This window comes from Balaenoptera physalus (assembly GCF_965194825.1).
Source record: "Balaenoptera physalus genome assembly, chromosome: 20".
Taxonomy (NCBI): Eukaryota; Metazoa; Chordata; class Mammalia; order Artiodactyla; family Balaenopteridae; genus Balaenoptera; species Balaenoptera physalus.
The window spans coordinates 24106477-24129740 of NC_138901.1; the positions used below are offsets into that span (position 1 = coordinate 24106477).

General features: G+C 44.1%; 1 protein-coding gene and 1 pseudogene across 3 annotated transcripts; both read left to right on the forward strand.

Moving 5' to 3' along the window:
• The first annotated feature begins 21 nt into the window (after nucleotides 1-21).
• Nucleotides 22-5657, forward strand: LOC309651194 (large ribosomal subunit protein eL15 pseudogene; annotated as a pseudogene). Its single transcript has 2 exons — nucleotides 22-33; nucleotides 3780-5657. The product of its transcript is annotated as a large ribosomal subunit protein eL15 pseudogene (transcript).
• Nucleotides 5658-8921: 3264 nt separating this feature from the next.
• Nucleotides 8922-21947, forward strand: ANKRD40 (ankyrin repeat domain 40). Of its 2 annotated transcripts, none has more exons than XM_082440382.1 (5): nucleotides 8922-9331; nucleotides 14545-14693; nucleotides 15038-15523; nucleotides 18710-18882; nucleotides 19496-21947. In XM_082440382.1, the coding sequence occupies exons 1-5, from the start codon at nucleotides 9198-9200 to the stop codon at nucleotides 19640-19642; spliced, it is 1089 nt and encodes a 362-aa protein (XP_082296508.1). In that variant the 5' UTR covers nucleotides 8922-9197; the 3' UTR covers nucleotides 19643-21947. The 2 variants fall into 2 exon arrangements, with proteins under 2 accessions (XP_082296508.1, XP_082296507.1); XM_082440381.1 differs by having other exon boundaries at nucleotides 8926-9331; nucleotides 18710-18891.
• The last annotated feature ends 1317 nt before the right edge of the window (nucleotides 21948-23264 follow it).

Sequence of the window (23264 nt, forward strand, 5' to 3'; positions counted from 1 at the left end):
AAGCTTTAACACCGCTCCGAAATGGAGAAAAGGGTAGCGTATCCTTTTGTACCACGCGGTGCTCTCGGTGCCATCTTGCAGTGGAGGAAACTGAAGATCAGCGCTCATTCCGTGTTCTGACTCCTTTCTCCTAGTCTCTGCGCTTGCCGCCTCTTCTCCCTGGCTTGGTCCTCCCACCCCGACTCCCCTGATTCACAAGGTGGAAAATCAAGGCAGGAGGAGATAAGGCGGTTTCTTTTTACGCGGAGTATGGGGAGGAGTTTGCCTCCCAGTCTGGAATTTTTTTTAATTATTGATTCATTTACTGAACAAATATCTGAGTACTTATCATGTACCAGATACACTCTTGAAGCTAAGCTCTGAACCTTTCAGACACGGTCTTTGCTCCCACAGACCTTGAGGATTAGTGAGAGAGACAGTCACTAGATAAATAAATATATCAATATAAATTGTAATAAGTACTCTAGCACCTTTAACTGTACGGACTCTAAAGACAGATCGCCCGGGTTGGTAATCCCAGCTCTGCCATTCTGCCTTCCTTTCCCCATCTGTAAAATGGGGCTTATAGTAATAATGGTCCCCTAAACACATAAGATGTTGCTGTGAAGATAACACAGGTAAGGCATGTAGGACAGGCCCAACACATTTTAAGTTTAATCATTAGCTATTATGATAATGAGGAGGAGAAAGTAGGGGTTCTGTCAAAGAGTAAGAGAGGTCTCTCAGTGGAAATGACCTGAGGCCTAAAAGATGACGGCTCTCCAGCCAAGCAAAGTGGACAGAAAAGAATTCAAAGCAGAGAGAGAGCAGCATATACCAAGGTCATTTCATTATATGAAACGATGTTCATCATTATTTTAAATAAACCTAAAACTGTCAGGATACTCATTAAGTGGCCTGAAGATGGCAAACATTTGAGAGATGCTGCTTTAAAGGGGTAGAGAAGGAACCATAGGATACTGTGAAAGGGAATCCAAAGATGTAAGAGGAAAGTCTGAAGAGTATAGAGTCAGGGAAGATCAAACAAACAAACAAACAAAGATAGAGAAACTGTTTCAACAAGGTGAAAGTGGGCTTCCCTGGTGGTGCACTGGTTAAGAATCCACCTGCCAATGCAGGGGACATGGGTTCGAGCCCTGGTCCAGGAAGATCCTACATGCTGCGGAGCAACTAAGCCTGTGCGCCACAACTACTGAGCCTGTGCTCTAGAGCCCGCGAGCCGCAGCTTCTGAGCCCGCGAGCCGCAGCTACTGAGCCCACGTGCCACAACTACTGAAGCCCACGTGCCACAACTACTGAAGCCCACGCGCCTAGAGCCCGTGCTCCGCAACAGGAGAAGCCACCTACTCACCGCAAATGGAGGAAGCCCGCACACAGTAACGAAGACCCAATGCAGCCAAAGATAAATAAATATTTTTTTTAAAAAGGTGAAAGTAACCAACATTGTAGAAAACCGCTGAAGGTCTGGCATGAGAAGACTGAAAAGGATCCACTGGATCTGCAGTTGGAAGTCAGACTGAAATGGATTGAAGAATGAAGGAAAAATGAGGGAGTAGAATGGCAGGTGGACAACTCATTTTAAGAAGTGAAGCAGCGAGATAGGGGAAGAACTGAAAGGAGGTATGGGTCCAGGGAGGCTTTTTTAAGATGGGAAATTAGAATATGTTTAGTGTTGGAGAAGGTAGAAGATAAAAGAAGAGAATAGCTAAAGTTCCAAATTCTTAAGAAGGGAAGGTGATGGTTTAGGCTCTAGGGCATATTGGCCTTTCCTAGAAAAAAGGACCTTTTCTCCACTGAAACAAGAGAAGAAAAAAGATAGAAATCAGTTTGTAGATGCAGCAGTGAGATGAGGGAGTTTTCAGCTGATGGTTGCTGTTTTCTCAATGAAGCATTTTTTGAAGGTTCACCACTGCCACGACCACCAAAAAGGAAAAAAAAAAGAAGTACATATCTTGAACTACAAACAGGACTTATAAAACCTGAGTGCAAAGTTACAGTTTCTGTTCACTAAAACTTTTTTTTTTTTTTTTTTTTTTTTTGGCATACATCACGCAGCTTGCAGGATCTTAGTTCTCTGACCAAGGATTGAACCCAGGCCACGGCAGTGAAAGCGCCGAGTCCTTACCACTGGACCACCAGGGAATTCCCTAAAACTTTTTAATCTAATTCCCTCATTCATTCCACAAACTTTAATGGCGCATGTACTTTGTGCCAGGAACTGGGTTAGTGGCCGGGAACACAGATAGATGTATACGACCTGGTTCTCAGGGAGCTCCTGAACCATGGAAGACAAAAATGTAACAATAACTTGAAATGAAATAAAAGGAAAATACTGTCCTTTGGATCTCAGAGGCAAGAGCTCCTACCCAGTCCCACGCTAGGCTCTTTATGGCTCTCTTTTTCATAGATTCTGAGGCCAGCCACAGTTCAGTGTGTATTACCACTGCAGATAATGAATTCATTCATTTATCCTTTTCATTAATTCAACCAGTGCCAGCATCATCTGCTGGGCATCAGGGATTCAGACATAAAAGTAGTCTTCTGTTTTTTTGGCCGTGCCCCCGGGGGTATGTGGGATCTTAGTTCCCTGACCAGGGGATCAAACCCGTGCCCCCTGCGGTGGAAGCTCAGAGTCCTAACCACTGGATGGCCAGGGAATTCCCAAAAGTAGCCTTTATGAACAAATCACAATGCCCAGTTTACAGATAACTTTTATAGATTATATGAGTTGGTTATTTTCTGATGCTGAGATGGAAAACAACCTTATCAGTCAGTGGTCTCCAGACCCCGTTCCATGTATGTTACTAACGCAAAGTGTCATGGACTGAACTGTGTGCCCCACCACGCACACACACAAATTCATATGTGCAAATTCTCAGAATCCACGGTAGGATCTCACAATGTAATTACATTTGGAAATAGAGCCTTTACAGAGGTAATAAATTTAAAATGGGCCCCAATACAATCTGACCGGTATCCTTATAAGAAGAGGAAATTTGGAAACGCCAGGTAGGCACACAGGGGAAAGGCCATGTGAGGACACAGTGAGACACAGGCAGAAGGCAGCCATCCGCAAGCCAAGGAGAGAGGCCTCAGGAGAAACCAAACCTACTGACACCTTGACCTTGGACTTTTAGCCTCCAGAACTGTGAGAGAATAAATTTCTGTTGTTTAAAGCCACAAATCTGTGGTACTTTGTATGGCAGCTCTGGTGAACAAATATAGAAATGAAGCCACAGTTACTACTGCTTCCCAGCCTTCAGCGTGGCCCCCATGACTCCATCCTCCATCTGCTTTGCTGCCTCCGTCATCTTTCTAAATGTAAATCCAGTTGTGTCTCTTCCCTGCTCAAAACCCCTCAATGGTTCCCCATCTAAAATTTAAACACCACAAGGCCATCCATGATCGGACCTGCTTCTCCAGCTTTTTGCTACTGCTCCCCCCACACCTTGAACACCCCTTCTTCCTATGACATCACACCACGTTACACTGCTCCAGACATGGAATGCTCTTTCCTCACCCCAGAAACGTCTACCCATCTTTCTCAGCTCACAGCCCAAGCATCACCAGCTCTGTAAAGCCAACCTGGACCCTCAATCTCTGCCTGCCACACACAACTCATCATCTCCTTTGTGCCACCATTTTACCTTGTACATTTTGGGGTTTGTCACACGATACTGCAAATATCAGTCTTTTTCTTTAAAATGAAAGTTCTCCCTTTCAGTCTGGTGGCAGCCATCAGTTTATCTCAAAGGTAAGCCAAAATAGGCACTTACTAGTACATCCAGGAGCTGTGGAGGAAGAAGCAGTCTGATGTAATGCGCTTTCTTCTCAAGGTGTGCTTTTGCCAGCTCTCTGCACTCCACAGGGCCCTCCACCCCACCCAGCCTGATAAAGCACGCAGACTGGGATACAAGGCCAAGCAAGGTTATGTCACATATCAGATTTCTGTGAGCCGTGCTGGCTGCAAATGCCCAGTTCCTAAGGGTGCCAGCTATGGCAAGCCTAATTATCATGGTGTTAAACGGCTAAAGTTTGCTTGAAACCTTCAGTCTATTGTGGAGGAGTGAGCTGGGTGCCACCATGTGGCTCTGAGAGTCCTGGATTCTCACTGGGTTGGTGAAAATTCTACACACAAATTCTTTGAGGTTATCCTCATTGATCCATTCCATAAATCTACCAGAAGAAATCCTGACACCTAGTGGATCACCAGTCCAGTCCACAAGTACAGGTAGATGTGAGGGCTGACACTGGCAGGTTGAAAGAGCTATAGCCTTGGAAAGGGCCACGAGTTACGCCACACCGCTGGTGGTTCTCACCATGCAGCTTGGAGATGGCACAGTACTCTCCAGCTCCACTGTTACTGCTAATATAAGTAATGTTTGTGGGCTTCCCTGGTGGCGCAGTGGTTAAGAATCCGCCTGCCAATGCAAGGAACACGGGTTTCGAGCCCTGGTCCGGGAAGATCCCACGTGCCACGGAGCAACTAAGCCCTGCGCCACAACTACTGATCCTGTGCTCTAGAGCCCGTGAACCACAACTACTGAGCCCACGTGCCACAACTACTGAAGCCTGCGTGCCTAGAGCCCATGCTCCACAACAAGAGAAGCCACCGCAATGAGAAGCCCGCGCACCGCAACGAAGAGTAGCCCCTGCTCGCCTCAACCAGAGAAAAGCCCGCATTCAGCAACGAAGACCCAACACAGCCAAAAATAAAATTAAAAAAAAAAAAAAAGTAATGTTTTTGAAATTCTTACCTAATGAACTAGGATATTCATGTCTAAAAAGTGTTTTTTAATTTGTCTGTTAAAACTAGCTGTCTACAGATTGTTTCATGAATGCGTTGTCAAATTATGAAAGCTAAAGTGCAATGATGTTTAAATACTACAAGTGATGGTATATCTTGTTTCTAGTAAGAAAAATACTTTTGTCTTTGCTTTATCCTTTTAGGAAGTGTATACGTCAGTGTTTAAAATACTGTTTTGTACAATCGGTGTAAAATACATTCTGTAGAAGAGGAGTGCAGAAACTAGCCGTGCGCACGTCGGCGCGTGTGATGAAACCTACAGCTCTACTGGAGTGACGCAGTGCTTGCTGGGTGACTCTCCAGTGGCTGTTTTATGGAGTTTGGCAAGGATAGACTTTTTTTTTTTAAATTAATTAATTAATTTATTTTGGGCTGCGTTGTGTCTTCGTTGCTGCGCGTGGGCTTTCTCTAGTTGCGGCGAGCGGGGGCTACTCTTTGGTGCAGTGCGTGGGCTTCTCATTGCAGTGGCTTCTCTTGTTGCAGAGCACGGGCTCTAGCTGCGCGGGCTTCAGTAGTTGTGGCATGCCAGCTCTAGAGTGCAGGCTCAGTAGCTGTGGCACACAGGCTTAGTTGCTCGGCAGCATGTGGGATCTTCCCGGACCAGGGCTCAAACCTGTGTCCCCTGCATTGGCATGCAGATTCTTAACCACTGTGCCACCAGGAAAGCCCAAGGACAAATATTTAAAATTGGATTTTGCTTGGAAATGTGAAGGATGTCCTAATCCTCTGTCATGATCATATGCAGAAAAGTAATGAAAGTTGACTAGGGCCTACATTTTTAGATTTAATCTAATATTCCATATCTGTGACTGCTGCTTCCGAAAGGAGAAAAGTTTAAAAGAATGCCACCATTTTTAAGAGGATTGAATAAACATGTTGCAAGAGGATTCTCTTACAAAAGAAACAAATCCTGGTTAATCTAAACAAAATTGCCTTGGTCTCCACAGTACCACTGAAGTTCACTTAAAAGGCAGAGGCTCCTGACTCAATCCCATGACTCCACGGGATCTGTAGAATACTGAATTTCATGCAAAATAGTAATGGTATTTATACTGGCATATACTGAAACTGATGGAAATTGAACATCAGGTAAATGAGAAGGGAATTATAAACCTTAAGGTTTGTAAGCTAGTAACACTAGGATTGGGAAATTGATGGTCATCAGATACCTTTCAAGTGTGGGAGGATAGAAAAAGTCAGCTTTGATCAAAATTGTAAATACTTTATCTGTAGTGCTAGTTTGTGACCATTTTACCTTTGGCTAAAAAATAAGGTTGTCTTTATTTAAAAGTAACATCATTGCTCAGTCTAACAAGTGTTAAAAGTCATCTTGGGTCAACCCAATTTATCCATTCCCATAAGGCTACTGAGAAAAGTCATGTAGTTGCTGTTAATACAAGTTCATGGTTTCCAATTTAACTACATTATTTTTTTCATTCCTGCTCAAACTACCCTCAAAATCCTTACCTTTCTACAAACTTCCAAGTCACCAATTATGCCTTCTTTAATATTCAGCATACCACCACATCTGTTTGCTTCCCATCTTCCAGTAGTCCAGGCTTTGTTTACCTGGGTGAATTTGAGTGTGTAGGAAATATGGAAGAGTAATTGCCCCAATTCTTTCCAATTCTGGTTTTGCTGACTTAATAGGTAGTTTAATTTTGAAATCGAATTGCTCGTTTCCTTGAACCAGTTTTTCTCCTATGCTCTTCAGGTCTTTTAAAAGGCTTACTTAGGGAATTCCCTGGTGCTCCAGTGGTTAGAGCTCTGCACTTCTACTGTGGGGGGCGGGGAGTGGGGGATGGTGGGGAGGCAGGCAGGGCTCAATCCCTGGTCAGGCAACTAAGATCTTGCAAGCTGGGTCTTGAGGCAAATCAATCAATCAATCAATCACTCACTCATTTAAATGATTTCCATAAAATAGGTAACAGGCTCACAAAACCTCTTGAGACCTGAATTCCTTTCCACTCAAAAAACAAACAAACAACAACAACAACAAAAGTTAAACCATACATTTTGTGTGTAAAGGTTGTTCAACTAAAGGAATAAATGTCTGTTAATTTTCTTTTTCTTTTTTTGGCTGCGCCACTCAGCTCGTGGGATCTTAGTTCCCTGACCAGGGATCAAACCCGGGGCCCAACTGGCAGTGAAGGTGCCAAGTCCTAACCACTGGACCACCAGGGAATTCCCTAAATTTTTAAAAATAAAAAATAAATAAGGGACTTCCCTGGTGGTCCAGTGCATAAGACTCCACAATCCCAATGCAGGGGGCCCGGGTTCGATCCCTGGTCGGGGAACTAGATCCCACATGCATGCCGCAACTAAGAGTTCGCATGCCACAACTAAAGATCCCGCATGCTGCAATGAAGATCCCGTGTGCCGCAACTAAGATCCAGCGCAGCCAAATAAGTAAAAAAAATTTTTTTAATAAATTTATTTATTTTTGGCTGCATTGGGTCTTTGTTGCTGTGTGCAGGCTTTCTCTAGTTGCGGCGAGCGGGGGCTACTCTTCGTTGCAGTGCACGGGCTTCTCACTGCGGTGGCTTATCTTGTCACGGAGCACGGGCTCTAGGCGCACAGGCTTCAGTAGTTGTGGCACGTGGGCTCAGTAGTTGTGGCTCGCGGGCTCTAGAGTGCAGACTCAGTAGCTGTGGCACACAGGCTTAGTTGCTCCATGGCATGTGGGATCTTCCCGGACCAGGGATCGAACCCGTGTCCCCAGCATTGGCAGGCAGATTCTTAACTGTGCCACCAGGGAAGTCCCTAAAATCCTTTTTAAGGAAGGGAAATTTGACAAATAAATCCTTACAAAGAGAACTCACAGATTTTGATCTGCAGTAACTACCAATTTTTTTGAACTGCTTTTTAAAAAAAGAGGCCACTACCTACTCCTCTGTCACACAAATTGTGCTAAAGGGCCCAATTCCAGTACTATGCACGTCAGCTTCAGATGGAGTATCATGCTGGATCTGAGAATTAAAGTTTAAATTGGGGGACAAATAAAAATGTAAGCTCAAGCAGAGTTCCAGTTCACCATAGGATCAATTTAAGTGTGCAGTCAGTTTATATTCAGTACCACCTGGTGTGCACTGTGTACTGTGTGAATGACTGTATCATAATAAACAGATTTGGGTTTTTCTTAAACAGTAGCAAGAAAAATGCTTGCTGTGCAAATCCTGGGCTGCCCCAAGGGAGGCAAATGAAAACCCCAGGCCTAAATTTGTCTCTTCCTATTTTATCTCCTCTCTGCCTTCAGACCTTTCTCTTTTTCACCCCAGGGTTATTCCTTAATCCTTCCGACCCCATCTGCAATCTTCCATCCTGTGCCACATTGAAAGATGTCTCTCAGGCGCCTGGGCTCAGCAAAACAATACTTTTCTTTTTCTCCGGCTGGTTAGTAAAGCAGTGCCAGCCCAGGCTCTGAGCCTCATTAGATTGATTAGGCAAAGAAGTCAGGCAGAATGCTGTTTATACTTTGCACCGTTCCTCTCCCCAGCTCCTGATATCAGAGACCCGGATAACTCCAAAGCCTCTTTGGTGTTCTCTTCTTTCTTTTTTCCTTACATGGCCTTCACGGAGAGTAATTAATTAAGATTTAAAAGCAGTAATAAATCACATTTTATAGACTCTGAGCACAATATAAATATTTTTCCTGAAAGCCAATTTAGAAGAAATCTCTAAAATGAGATGTAAAACAACAGCAATTGAAATAAATAATCGAACCGAATAGTCCCAAGCACTGTCAAAAGAAGAACCGTGTACTCTATCTCTGCAATAATAGGCATATATTAGGATCGTTTTCAACCATTTCCCCATCCTGCTGGGCAAGAGTTGGTTCAGATAAGGAAAAAGAGCCAAACAAACCGGGGTGGGGGTGGGGTGGGGAACACTAATTATTTTTGATGCCTGGTAAACAGCCTGCGCCAGGGGATAAGGCTTTTCTGGCTCTCAAATACCCGTTCTTCCCTTTCCTTGTGTCTGTCCTCCTCCCTGGAAGCTGCGGGGTAGGGAGTTCTAAAAATAGTCGGTGAATCACGGCAGATAATATTGTGCAGCTGTTACATAAACAGCCAGCCCGCGCGGGCGCCGAGGGTAGGAACGGAAAATATCTGGGTCAGGGTTGTCACTCCGAATAGGTTCCCCCGGAGCCGGCCTGCGGGAGGCGCGGCCGGGAGTAGGCCTGGGCCCACGGGCCGGGAGCAGCAGGGGAGTGGCGGGCGGCCCTCGGCGGGGTAGCAGAGGCAGCTGGCCGGGCGCGGGCGGCGGCGCGAGCTGGGCGGACGTGCTCCGCGCGGTCTCCCCATGGCGGGGAGCGGGCCGCGGCGGCGGCGGCGCTGACCGGCCGGGACTGGGCGGGCGGGCCCGGGCGGGGGCCCGGGGCTGAGGGAAGATGAGCGCTCTCCTGGAGCAGAAGGAGCAGCAGGAGAGGCTGCGGGAGGCCGCGGCCTTGGGGGACATTCGGGAGGTGCAGAAACTGGTGGAGAGCGGGGTGGATGTGAACTCCCAAAATGAGGTCAACGGCTGGTAAGTGGGGAGCGGGGGAGGCCTAGGGGCAGAGCATCCGGCCCGGGCGCGAGCTCGGCCTAGCGCTGTCCCCGACGCCCTCTAAGGCGTGGCCCGGCGCCCCGGGTCAACGAGGCTGTGCTCTCTGGAGGCCAGACCTGGCCCCCTCTGCCTCGGGTAGTCAGCGGAGCGTCGTGTCCAAATCCCGGCCCACGTGGTCCTGCCCCGGCAGCGCCCACCCGAACCCTGGCGCCCGCCGTTCCCCCCACCCCACCCCTAACGTGGCCGGAACGATGCTGGCTACGACTCTCACCCTAATTTGGAGCTCACCCCAGTTCGAGTCTGGAATTACTATGAAGAATACGTCTGTGCAGAGCAAAAAGCATAAGCAACTGAGCAAATGTGGATCTTATAAACTAGCACGATTTCTTTTCCCAAGACTAGGAAAAAAAAAAATCACTTGCATCCCCCTTCTGCTTCTCTGTTGTCTCACTGCAGCAGTGATTTGCTACTACCTACAGCTGCCTGTTGCAGGAAGACCCATTCATTTATCCTATAGTGTTTGCTTTGTTTTCTTACAACAGTTTCAAATATGGGACTTCAGATGCCTGCATGCAGTTGAGTCCTTTCCAACTAAATAAGGAATCTCATTTTAAGATGTGCTGGTGGTCAAGTTTTAAGTTACTGAATGTGGTATTATTCTGCTCTCTTCACATTTAAATATTTATTTTTTATTTGATCCAGGTTATGCTTAACCAGCCTATTTTGCTAGCTGAGAGTTAAAGTGAGTTTGCAAATGTTTTTTTTTTAAGGTGGAATGATACAGTTTGAAACTAAAAGGGACATTGGAGATGGGTTCAACTCCAGGGAATAACCTGCCCGAGGTCACACAACTATTAATATAAAAGCCAGGACCGGAGTCAGTTTCCTGACTTCCTCACAAATCTATCTACCAACTTACCCTAAGGAAAACAACCTGGGTAGCTGTCCAGAAGGCCAGGAAACAGTAGAAACTGCTTTTTTGTTTTGTTTAAAAGTGTTTGCAAACTAGCTTGCTTTTCTCTGTGTGTGCCATTTCTAGTATTGCTATGTGGTTCACAAGCTGTGAATCATTGTTTTGGCACTGGGAGGCAGTGTTGTGTAGAAGAATGAGCCTGGTCTTTCCTGCAGGTTCTTCTCCATTCCTGCTTGGATATACAACCTTGCCCGAGTCACTTCATTTTCCAGTTATTTCAGAAGAGTGTTGTGAGCATTTAAGGAGATGCAGCATTATATAAGTAGCTAACATTTATTGAGCTTGCTCTGTAGTGCAAACAAACTTCCAAGTGCTTTACGTGTATTATCTCATTCACAACTACTCAGGGACATAGCTATTGTTATTCTCTCCATTTTGTAGGTGAGGATACTGAAGCCCAGAAAGATTAAGTAATTTTCCCAAGGTCCCAGAGTTTACAGTAACTGATGGAGCTGGGAAACAAACCCAGCATCTGCCTCCAAACCATACTTCCTCTTTTTTTTTTTTGGCCGCACCCAACGGCATGTGGGATCTTAGTTCCCCAACCAGGGATCGAACCCGCACCCCCTGCACTGGAAATATGGAGCCTTAACCACCGGACCACCAGGGAAGCCCCCAAACCATACTTTCTTAACCACATAGTAGGTGCTCAGTGAATGTAAGTTGGTTGAACTATGAAGAGGCTTTCATAGATTTAATTGGGGGAAGATGTCTAATAGGACTTCAAATTCAGCATGTCCAGGGTTGAGTTCCTGGTCTCCCTCGTACCCCTAATTGTCCCCAGCCTGCTCCTGAGTCCTCATCTCAGCATCTGAGGTGCACAGGCCAGAATCTTTGGTGCCCTCCTTGCCTCTGTCTTTCCCTCACACCCCACATCCAATCAAGCTGCTAATCCTGCCAGCTCCACTGGCAGCAGTGTAGTTAGAATCTGACCATTTCTCACGAGCTCTACCACTGCACCTCTGGTGCAAAGCCACCATCATTCCATCACTTGGATTAATGCAGTAGCCTCCTAACTAGTCCTTCTACCCTACATCTTTTCTCAGCACAGCAGCCAGAGGGATCCTGACTTAAAACATAAGTCAGATAATTTCATTCTGCTCAAAACCCTTTAATAGCTCCCATCTCACATTGAGTAAAAGCCCACAGGGTCCTACAGTTTCGACTCCTTGTCCCTGCATCCTCTGTCTTTACCTCTAAGCCTCACCTCCGGCTTTACCCCCTTGCCCCCTTCATTCTGCTCTCCTGGCCTCCTTGCTTTTCCTGAAAACACCAGGCACAATGTTGATTCAAGGCCTTTGTGTTTTCTCTTCCCGTCATTTAAAATGCTTTTGTTCCCTCACTTCCTTCAGGTCTTAGCTTAGATGTCGCCTTAGTGAGTCTTTCCTTGACCCCCAATTTAAAATTGAGCCATGCCCCTTCCCTGTCTCTGGCATTTCCTAATCCCTTTTCTTTCTTTATTGTCCTTATAATACAATCTCTGTGTACCATAGTGTTTTGCATATTTGCTGACTGCCTCAGTTTTCTCATCTGTAAAGTGGGAGAATGTTGATAATAGTACATAACTCATGGGTTGTTTAGAGGATTAAATGAATTAATATATGTAAAGCTTTTAGAACAGTGTTCAGTATGTAAAACATTATGTCTGTGTTAACTATTTTTTCTTTTTTAACTATTATTATTTTATTAAGCAGTGTGCTGGGTAATGGGATATAAAGGTTACCCTCAAAAAACATAGTCAGTAGCATAGAAAAGCAGAATGGTTACTGCTTTCAATTCTTAGCTGCTCAGTAACCACAATTTCTGCACAAATGAAATTTGTGCCTCTGGTCTGAAATACTTCCCAGCACTGAAAGGATGCCCAGTGCCTCTGGTCTGAAATACTTCCCAGCACTGATAGGCTATTCTGACTGCAAATTTAAAGCTTAAAGAGTTCAAGTTCAAAGATACAGCTCCCACATCAATTGTAATTCAAGTGTCATGCATACCCCTTTGCTTTAAGGAACAAGTATAATAGCTCATGAAGAAGTTGAAAATATTGCCTGGCTACAGTGCCTGTGAGTTCTGGCCACCCAGAGCCGCACAGGTCTGGACTATAAATGATGATCACTCAGGGTACAGGGCTGTGGGGGACGTGCTATGTTGACTTAACTCCACTTTACATGGTGATGCTTTAGCTAGTTGGTTTGTCCCCAAGTGTCTCAGATCCACTGGCAGTATATTTCTTCCTTCACTCTCAAGCTTGTCATGAACAAGTGATTTACTACTAGCAAGTGAGCACTTTACTTCCAAAAGGGAACATTTTTCTCATCATGCTCCATTCATTTTTGAGTGCTTGCTTATCATTATAATTATTCATTTTCAGACTTTCAAGACATCCACACACAAACACAGTCTCAGCTGTAGTTTGCCCAGAATCAAGGATATATGGGATCCTTCTACTCCGAGTAATGCCCACCTTGTCCTTGGTTCACTCATTCAGCAAATATTAATTAAGTACCTGTATATTCAAGCAGATACTTCCTTACCTTCACACAGAGCTTATATTTTAGAAGTCCATATCAAGACTCTTACCTTATTTTCCCCAAATTGGCATTCTTTTCATCATAGAGTACCTTTTAAAGACATCTGGATAATCTAATTCTAATGAGTAATAGCTTGGAATGTCAAATATCACTCTGAAACATCAGTGGAGTTGCTCCCAGCCAGCCAGACAAGCTGGCTTTCTGTAAGTCATAAATATTAAGGTGCCCAGGGCAAATCAGCTTTTTCCTGGAACAAAATGTACTTTCTAGATAGTTATATTTCTCAGGTGGGTGACCTACTCCTCACTATTGAACATATGTTCTATTCTTTACCATATTTATATTCGTCTATAAGCTCTGAAGATATTTATCTCAGTTCAGTTGGGAGAGTTGGTGAATGAGGACATTTCAAAACAGAGGGGAGGGGGCTTCCCTGGTGGCGCAGTGGTTGAGAGTCTGCCTGCCAATGCAGGGGACATGGGTTCGAGCCCTGGTCTGGGAAGATCCCACATGCCGCGGGGCAACTAGGCCCGTGAGCCACAACTACTGAGCCTGCGTGTCTGGAGCTTGTGCTCCGCAACAAGAGAGGCCGCGATAGTGAGAGGCCCGCGCACCGCGATGAAGAGTGGCCCCCACTCGCCGCAACTAGAGAAAGCCCTCGCACAGAAACGAAGACCAACACAGCCATAAATAAATAAACAAATAAATAAAAAATTAAAAAAAAAACAGAGGGGAGAAAAATAATTTCCTTCCATAATAACATTCAGCTTTGGCAACTGGGGATGAATTTAGTAGCTCTATTAAGTTGGAGTATTGGCTAGCATGTTAATTATATTTCTGTGCAGTGTTAAGATAATAGCTCTTTAGAGTGTGCATAATCCCTATGTGTACAATAGTAAATAATTAGTTTTACTTAAATGAGTCTAATACTTCAGAAGAGTTCTCAAAAATTTTGGCTGTTGATGTACATTTTTCAAGTGCTTTAGGAATTAAAGTACGTGTGCGTGCCTTAAACACAACACACTGCACACGTACTTTAATTCCTAAAGCACTTGAAAAATGTAGCCTTCTGGAGAGAACTAGAGAAGTTAACTCTTAAAAATGGGAATTTGGAAATCCTTTTTGTGTGTGTGTGAAGGAGAGAAAAGGAAAGAGGAAAAGAGTAACTGAGATTCAGACAGGGATATGCTGTAGTAATAATTTTAGTGGCAAAGCAAGCTGCAGATGAGAGATGGTTAGTAGCCTGATAATATTTAATCTTCAAGTGACATTTGGTGCATATGAAGCAAGTTTCTATAGTCTCTTAAAAGGAATATGGCCATGTAAAAATATATTTTTAAAGAGACTGGTACAATCTAATGAGCGACACTGATAGAGTTAACACACAGGATATCAGTAGAGTTATCTAGCCAGCCAGGCAGCCAGCCTTCTGAAAGCCATTGAAATAAAGCTCCTAGGATAAATTAGCTTTTCCCAAGGGCCAGAAATGAAATTGAAAAATCAATTTTAAGCATATTAAATATTTCGATCATCTGCTTTCTGAAAAGAGAAGTTAAGATTACCAGCCTGATTTTCTGGTTCTAGCTGAACTCTAACACGCTTGTATATATTTATTTACTGGTGTGTAGAATTTGAAATCCCAAATCACCTCTCCACTTTTTAAATCACTCTTTTTTTTCTTTTCTTTGCCATAGGACCTGTTTACACTGGGCATGTAAACGCAATCATGGTCAAGTGGTTTCTTACTTGTTAAAATCAGGCGCTGACAAAGAGATTCTTACCACAAAGGGAGAAATGCCAGTCCAATTAACATCAAGGAGAGAAATTAGGAAGATTATGGGAGGTGAGTCTGTGTTTTGAGGCAACTTTTGATTTTGTCAACCTAATTTAAGACTTATGGTATTATTGTATATATTCTTGAGGCCAAACAGCCAGTCTGTTTCTAAAAACAAGATAGTCTTAACTGTGCCAAGATAATTATTCCATATTGTTTCTGGAAAGGTAGGCATTATAAAGTTTTGGTTTTTATCTGTAAACTTTAAGGTGATAAAAATGGTAACGCTAAATGTGCAGTAAACACTGATCAAAATATTTGTTGTATACCAAAGGACACTAGCTTTCACAAGATACTCTACTTTGTAATTTTTAAAGGGCTATGTAAGTGTTCTGTGTTTCCGTCTTTTTAAGTGGAAGATGATGATGATGACCATGACGACCTCCCCCAGCTGAAGAAGGAGTCAGAGCTGCCCTTTGTTCCGAACTATTTGGCCAACCCAGCCTTCCCTTTCATCTATACCCCTGGGTCGGAGGATTCAGCCCAGCTGCAGAATGGGGGCCCCTCCACACCTCCTGCATCACCCCCTGCAGAAGGCTCTCCTCCATTGCTGCCCCCTGGGGAACCTCCCCTGCTTGGGGCCTTTCCACGGGACCACACCTCTTTGGCACTGGTTCAGAATGGGGATGTGTCTGCCCCACCTGCCATACTCAGAACACCAGAAAGCACAAAACCGGGTCCTGTTTGTCAGCCACCGGTGAGTCAGAGTCGCTCCCTGTTCTCTTCTGTCCCGTCCAAGCCACCAATGTCTCTGGAGCCTCAAAATGGGACGTATGCAGGACCAGCGCCAGCATTCCAGCCATTTTTCTTCACCGGAGCATTTCCATTTAATATGCAAGGTAACCTCTCATCAGCAGACAGCCTCTGCAACAGGGCAGGTGGTGTCCAGAGGTCTAGTGCTTTACTTCCTGGTTTTCTGAGGAGTGGGGGTGGGATTTATTTATTTTGCGTATGATTACAAAGTTACAGGAAAGTTGCAAGACTAGTATAAGGAACTCTCTTTACTCAGATTTACAAGTTATCTTTTGCCCTTTTGCCCTGAACTACTTAAGTGTGTTTTTCTTAAGAACAAGGATAGTCTCTTACATAATCACCGTATAATGACCAGATTTAGAAAATATAACCTTGACATAATACTATTCTCTAACCCATAGTTTATATTTAAATTTTGTCCGCTGTCTCAGCAATGCCCTTTGTAGCTATCTTCACTCCCTCCACTCCGCCTCCCAGGATCAGCCATTGCATTTGGCTATCATGTTGTTATAGTCTCCTTTAATCTGGAGTATTTCCTCAGCCTTTAGCTATCATTTTAGACCTCAGAGTTTTGAAGAGTCCAGACCAGTTATTTTGTAGAATATGATTTCCTTTCATTTTTTTCTCTATTTATTAGGTGGTATTCTACTATAAAGAAGGGCTTTCCCTTCTCCTCCATTTATATCAGTATGAACTCACTGATTCTTATTTTATTTATTGGGTTATAATCCATTAGTATCATTATTTTGATGTTCAAATTATGCCAGATTTATCCAGAGGGAGCCCCTTGGAGCTTGTTCTTGTGTCTCTTTGACATGTCCATCATTCTTGGAGCACTTCCTTACTTTGTGGTACAGCAAGATGTTTCAGGCTCCCTAGTATAACTTTCCCCGCCCCAGCCTTGGAATCAGCTGTTTCTCCAAGGAGCCCTGGTTCTTTCTGGTGGAGAACGGTATTCAGAAGCCAGAATGTGAACACTGGGTGTGCTCGCTGCTGCTAGCATCGTTTCTTCTAGGCTCACTCAGAAAAGAAAGAAAAAAGCAAGCAAACAATAAAGAGCAATTGAATGATAAAAGGAAAGATTCACTAGGAAGATATAAACTAAACATGTATGTACCTAGTAACATAACTTCAGAGCATTCTAAGTTCTCATTTAATTGTTACAACAAACTCATAAACTGGGTATTATTATTTACATTTAATTTAATTTATTTATTTATTTTGGCCTCCCTGCACAACTTGCAGAATCTTAGTTCCCCAACCAGGGATTGAACCTGGGCCCTGGCAGTGAAAACGACGAGTCCTAACCACTGGACCGCCAGGGAATTCCCATTATGTACATTTTATTTATTTATTTTTTAAAATTTTTCTTCTTGGCTGCCCCGCGCAGCATGTGGGATCTTAGTTCCCCGACCAGGGATTGAACCTGTGCCCCTTGCATTGGAAGCATGGAGTCTTAAGCACTGGACCGCCAGGGAAGTCCCTATGTACATTTTAGAAGTGGAGAAACTTAAATGCAAAGAGATAGGTAATTTACCCAGTATCACATATCTAGTACATGATAGAGCGGGGTTATACCCATTTGCACCACAGTCATTCAAGGTTCAAAAGGTCACAAAAAGTAGAGTTGAAAGCAGCTCCCACAATTTATGACAAAAGCAACAAACTCTCCATTGATATTTTAGATCAGCGATCCCCAACCTTTTTGGCACCAGGGACTGGTTTTGTGGAAGACAGTTTTTTCTACAGACTGGTGCGGGGAGGGGGAGAATGGTTCAGGTGGTAATTCGAGCAATGGGGAGCCCCAGACAAGCTTTGCTGGCTTGCTGCTCACCTCCTGCTGTGCAGCCCCGTTCCTACTGGTCCGTGGCTGGGGGTTGGGGACCCCTGTTTTAGATGAAAAGTAGAAAATGAACATATGCTTCCTGGATATCAAGCTGCACGCTGACCTGAGAGGATTAGTGAAGTTAAAAAAAAGAAAAAAAAGGCAAGCAAACACAAATATATGTACATTTTTCTGTATTTCTATATCTATTTAATCTAGATCTTTTAAAAAATATTAAAAACTGTAAATTAATCCTAATACCTCCAATTCCAGTCTAACACCACAGGGTATAGTCTAGTCTTACCTTTCTTTTTCCATATCAGTAACTCCCTCACTTTCTGTTTTTGAGGACCTGTTACTATTGTTGTTGATAACAGTGGCCCACGGGTGGCATGAGGGATTCATATATAAGGAGCAAAGCAGAACCACCAAATGCACATGGGTGCATGGCTTGGGCCATCATGGCAGCCAGGCTCAGAATTTAGGAGCAGACTGCTTAGATCCCAGAGCCACGAATAATGGTATTTGTTTACTCTCAAAGCCAAGGTTCCTCCCTTATTAAGGTATACTGAATTCAAATCATAGTCAGACTTTAATTTTTATTAGTAGCTTATCTTTTTGCTCTTGTACTGTCTTTATTGCAAGGATTTTCATATCTCATAAATATCTTTAGATCCACAATGTTAAATCTTTTTTTTGTTTAATTATTTATTTATTTATTTATTTATTTTTGGCTGTGTTGGGTCTTCGTTTCTGTGCTAGGGCTTTCTCTAGTTGCGGCGAGCGGGGGCCACTCTTCATCACGGTGCGCGGGCCTCTCACTATGCGCGGACCTCTCACTATCGCGGCCTCTCTTGTTGTGGAGCACAAGCTCCAGACGCGCAGGCTCAGTAGTTGTGGCTCACGGGCTTAGTTGCTCCGCGGCATGTGGGATCTTCCCAGACCAGGGCTCGAACCCGTGTCCCCTGCATTGGCAGGCAGATTCTCAACCACTGCGCCACCAGGGAAGCCCCACAATCGTTAAATCTTTATGGAGTAATTCTTGTACCATTATCTTTCCCGTGCCTTCTTTTCACCTCGCTTCCCCTTACCCTGCTTATGTGTAGTTTGATACCCAACACATTCTCAGCCTTTACCTGCTTAGCTCCAGCGGCAGAAGTAAATTGTCCTTCTGTACAGCTGGGATGGTTGTCTGCCATCTCCCCCTGCCGCCCCTTTACTTTGTGAACCACAGTCTTAGATATAGGGAGGACAATGCAACTGCACCAGCAGAGCCAGAACTGGGCCTGAGCAAACCATGCTGATTGTGCTTAGTTTTCTCATTGGGTGGCACAGGCCTTCAGCACAGGGCATGATTAAGGGTAACCATCTTCTGGAAAAGATCTTAAATTACATCTGGTTACTATGCCAGAATCATTCATTAACATTTCTCCCCCCTTTTCCCTAGAGCTGGTACTCAAGGTGAGGATTCAGAACCCATCTCTTCGAGAAAATGATTTCATTGAAATTGAACTGGACCGACAGGAGCTCACCTACCAAGAATTGCTCAGAGTGAGTTGCTGTGAGCTGGGTGTTAATCCTGATCAAGTGGAGAAGATCAGAAAGTTACCCAATACTCTGGTAAGAAAGGTAAGAAAGGTCCGTTAAGTGGTTGCTTTTTCCATTTGGAAAATACCCAGCTTCCTCCTTGGGTATATGAGTCATAGTTGAAGAAACGAGAAGAGAATAGGAAAAGAGCAAAGGGTGTTTTTCCATTGAGCTTTCTTTCCTCTACTGGGCCTATAGAGACATTGGCATTTCTGAAAGTGGTAGGATACCAGAGAGAATGTTCTGAATTACCATTCACAGGTACCTATTTTTGGTTGTTTCTCTTTAGTGATCTGTAAGGATTACCTTAGTGCACTCTCAGATGTGCCTTGTGTTTTATAACATAAGAACCAGGCTAAATTATAGTGCAAATCTACGTAGATACATGTGTGGTCCTCCCAACATCTCTGGGTTCCCTGAATGTCAGGCTCCTGGCTTCTCGGGGCCCCTGAGGAAAACATCCCTGCACTGCCTCTCCCTTCGAGGTGTGCTTATCTTGTAGCAACTGCTGTTAAGGCCTTCTACCACTCCAACCCAGTTCACGCTCCTGGGGAATTTCCTGCACTATCACTGGTATCAACACAGCACACCAAACACATAGAGACAAGCGGCTCCTCTTAATCTGTTTAACCTATTTTTGTTTTAGGACAAAGATGTTGCTCGACTCCAAGATTTCCAAGAGCTGGAACTGGTTCTAATGATAAGTGAAAATAATTTTCTGTTCAGAAATGCTGCATCCACACTGACTGAAAGGCCTTGCTACAACAGGAGGGCTTCAAAACTGACTTACTAATGCAGCAGGGACTTTTATCACTGAGTACTGTGACAGTGTGCATTACCTCTGGGCCAAGGACAAGCCATTGATCTAAATGCCTTGGATGCCCCAGAGGGCCCCTGGTGCCACTGCATCAGATACACTAACATCGTTCTGCCAAGGTAGGAAGCCCCTGACCCCGAGCAGCGGTGCCACTCTTCCGAGCCTCTTGGTGCACAATAAACCTATTGCTTGAAGCTGTGAACAGCTGAGAAGTGGCCTGGAGAGGCAGAAGCTGACGGGTCTATATCCAATGTGTTTTTTGTGCAGAATGTAAGAGAGTTGTCTAACAGAAGCTGAGAGAGAGCAGAGCCTATTTCTAGCTAGTCCTGTTGACAGTGCACCCGAAGGGCCGGGAAGCGCTTCTCTTGGTGTTGCGTGTTCACGACTCTCCAGAAACGTGAACTGACTAGAGAGGAAAACTGGGGAAAGCACAGGTACTGGACATAGGAATTTTGGTGTGACTGGTGGCTGTGAGGTTTCACATAACATATTTATAAATGTTACTCAGGTTAAAATTATTTAAGAATACAGTTAACTAATTGTAAATATGCTGTTAACCAAAAGAGCTTCCCCTCCCCGACTTTTTCCGTTGTAAACACTCTTAACTGCTTCTGTCTCTAGATTGCCATTGCCTACAGTCATCTCTGCATTAACGCCCCTTCGTGGTCACTAGAGGGCTCTCTGACGCCTTCTAAAAGAGCAACAGCTTTTTTTTTTTTTTTTTTTGCTTTTTTTTTAACTGAAGCGATCCCTGTCTTCGTGTTTCTGTTTAATTGCACTGAAAGAGAAGAGCACAAACATTGCCAGTCCATGTTCTCCACTTTCATTTTCCACTACAAATGAAAAGCAATTTTCCAGACTGAATCTGTTGCTATTTTAAAGGTTATTGTGGGAAACTGAGCTAAAAGGAGTTAGCATCTTTATTTTTGTATCAAAGATAAAGATTATTTTGAAACTATTGGGATTTTTACACAGCTCTGAAATCTGTTGCTTTTGTAAACAAGTTGTTTGATCTTGGGCATCCTCCACAACCACCACCAACCTACTTAACAAAGTCAGTTGTGAGTCTACCAGGCTTTGTTCTCAAAACAAACAAATACCTGATTAAACTCTTGAGCATGGCATAAGAATTTTTCTAAAGAACGCATTTAAGGATTCTTTTCCTTCCCTTCAGTGTCATTAATGTTAAAAAGAAAAGCTACTGTCTTGTTGAAATAAACAGCTTAACTTCAGAAACAAGAATGAGCACACTTAGACAAACAGGAGAGCAGGGGTTTGAAGCCAGCTGTTGAAGAACATCCCTGCTGTCTTAAGAAGCTTTCCCCCCATAGTGCCTATAGTTTCCAAAGAAACTTAACTTCCTAACTGTGTTAATTTTATTGGAACACTACAGATTGAGAGAGAACGTGCAGAAGATGTCAGTGGAAGAGAATGTTGTGCTAAGATAATGGCCTCCTGCTGCTGCTTAAATGCTGAGCTGGGGTTGAGATGTTTTCAAGGCCCATGTGGAGTCACTCTGTTCAGTGACTTAATTGTATTACAGCAATTACCGATGGTGAGTTACTCACCCTTGTGCAGTGTTTGCCTAACAGAGTAAAGGTTATTTATTACTCACTTTCTCTGAAGTACTTTAAAGAAGAAACTTCCCTTGTGTTTCAACCAGTCAGAAGATAGTCTGTCCAGACAAACTAACCCTTTTTTTCCCTTACCTTCGAAAAAAGTTACAATTTACTGATACAGTTAAGGCTAGTTTTATCCTGGAATAAATAAATTCAGTATTAATTCATGTCTAAATCATTGGGGTTAATACTCTTCCAGCCATACAGATCAATTAGAAATTCTTGGAAGCAGTTGAAGCCCCTGGCTGGGAGGTGGCCTACAGAGGAGTAGCTCCAGGGCATTTCCGGGGCTTAGAAATGGAGGCCGAGGGAGTCTCAAGTGAGAGATGGGCCCTGCCCTGCTCTCTCTTCTCCCTTATAAAGTCCTCTGTGGTCAACTGACTCTTGCGTATGGCAGTGAATTAGACTGCACAGTTGCTGGTAGGTGAGTTTAAAGTCTTAATCTATGCATTCAGAGAAATATTTTTATATGCTTTGTGTAATTTATAACAAGGATTTTTTTTTAGCTTTGTTAACTGTGAATTCGCCCCTCCTCCTCCACTGCATATTTAAAGCATGTGCTCACACTGTGTGTAAACATTCACTGAAGATTTTTCTCTTCGTGAACTGCTGACTGTTCAAGCATAACAAGTATTATTAAAATTAAATATTAACTGACTGAACCCACATTCTTTAATTTTGGCCTCCTAAACAGCACTATACTTCTAATAATACGGGGTTCAAATTGTTGGACGGTTCCAGGGAGAAAACCCTCTGGAGGGACTGGTCCCCACCTGAGCCTCCTCCATCCTGCTTCTGTAGTGGCGTGCACGCCTGTCAGTGGCACCGGAGACAGATATTTTGTGCGGTGTCTTCCTCTCAGTTCACAGCAGTCAGCTTCATTTCCCCAGAGTAGCTGAGCCAGCTAGATGGAGGTCATCCTCTGTTAACCACATTTTTTGATTATCCTATTTACTTTACACAACTGAGCCTCTCCTTTGGGCTGTCAGCACCTGTCAGGGCCTCAATGAGCTCAGAGGCAAACTCCCAAGACAGGAGAGGAAATACAGCCTTACACCTTCAGATCTTTAGCTGAGAATGATGCCGAATGAATCTACATTTCTGTTGGTTTGGGGCAGCTAGAGCCTCACAAGCCAGACATCATGCCAAATCGGCCTGATAAATCAGGGAGCATAGCAGAGACCTTTTCTTAGCTCCAAGGAGAGGCAGAATAATTTGGGCATCTGTGCTTTCATACTTGCTTTATCACAAGGATGGAAGTCTTCTTCTATACACTCATAAACATCCTGGGCAGAAACAGCCTGCCAAAAAAAATGTGATTAACCTTTAACAAATAGTCCTGCAGCACAGGCTGGCCCGATGCATATAGAAAAATCAGATCAAAGGAGCCATCTCCACACCTACTGCAAACCATTTAGGGTGGAGGAAAAAAAAAAAAGCCATCACCCACAACCAGTCACATTATACCAAGAGTAAAGTTTGAAGAAATGAGAGTCAGAGGAGACCAGAAAACTTAGTAAGGTAACAAAGAGAAGAGATCCCTTCCAAATAGAAGGCCATGTGCCAAGTAAATTCTGACCTGCAGAAAAATAAACACTTCATTGGGCTTGCTCAAAAAAGCAAATTTAATTCACCCCCTCATCTCATTTACCAGCCTGGGACTGTCAGGATAGGGGGCAGCCTCTGGCTGCTCTGTGCTCCAACATTCAACTTCAGCCAGAGTGAGGAAGATGAATGACTTGGAGATCTCACTGGTGATGGGGACCTGTCCGGAACAGACTGTTAAAGGGGCAAGGAAATAAAGCCCCATGCATTTCTCATCCCCTAGAGCAGCGGTCCCCAACCTTTTTGGCACCAGGGACTGGTTTCATGGAAGACAATTTTTCTATGGAGGGGGTGGGGGGGAGCGGGCTCAGGGGATGGTTCAGGCGGTAATGCAAGCGACGGGGAGCGATGGAGAGCAGCAGATGAAGCTTTGC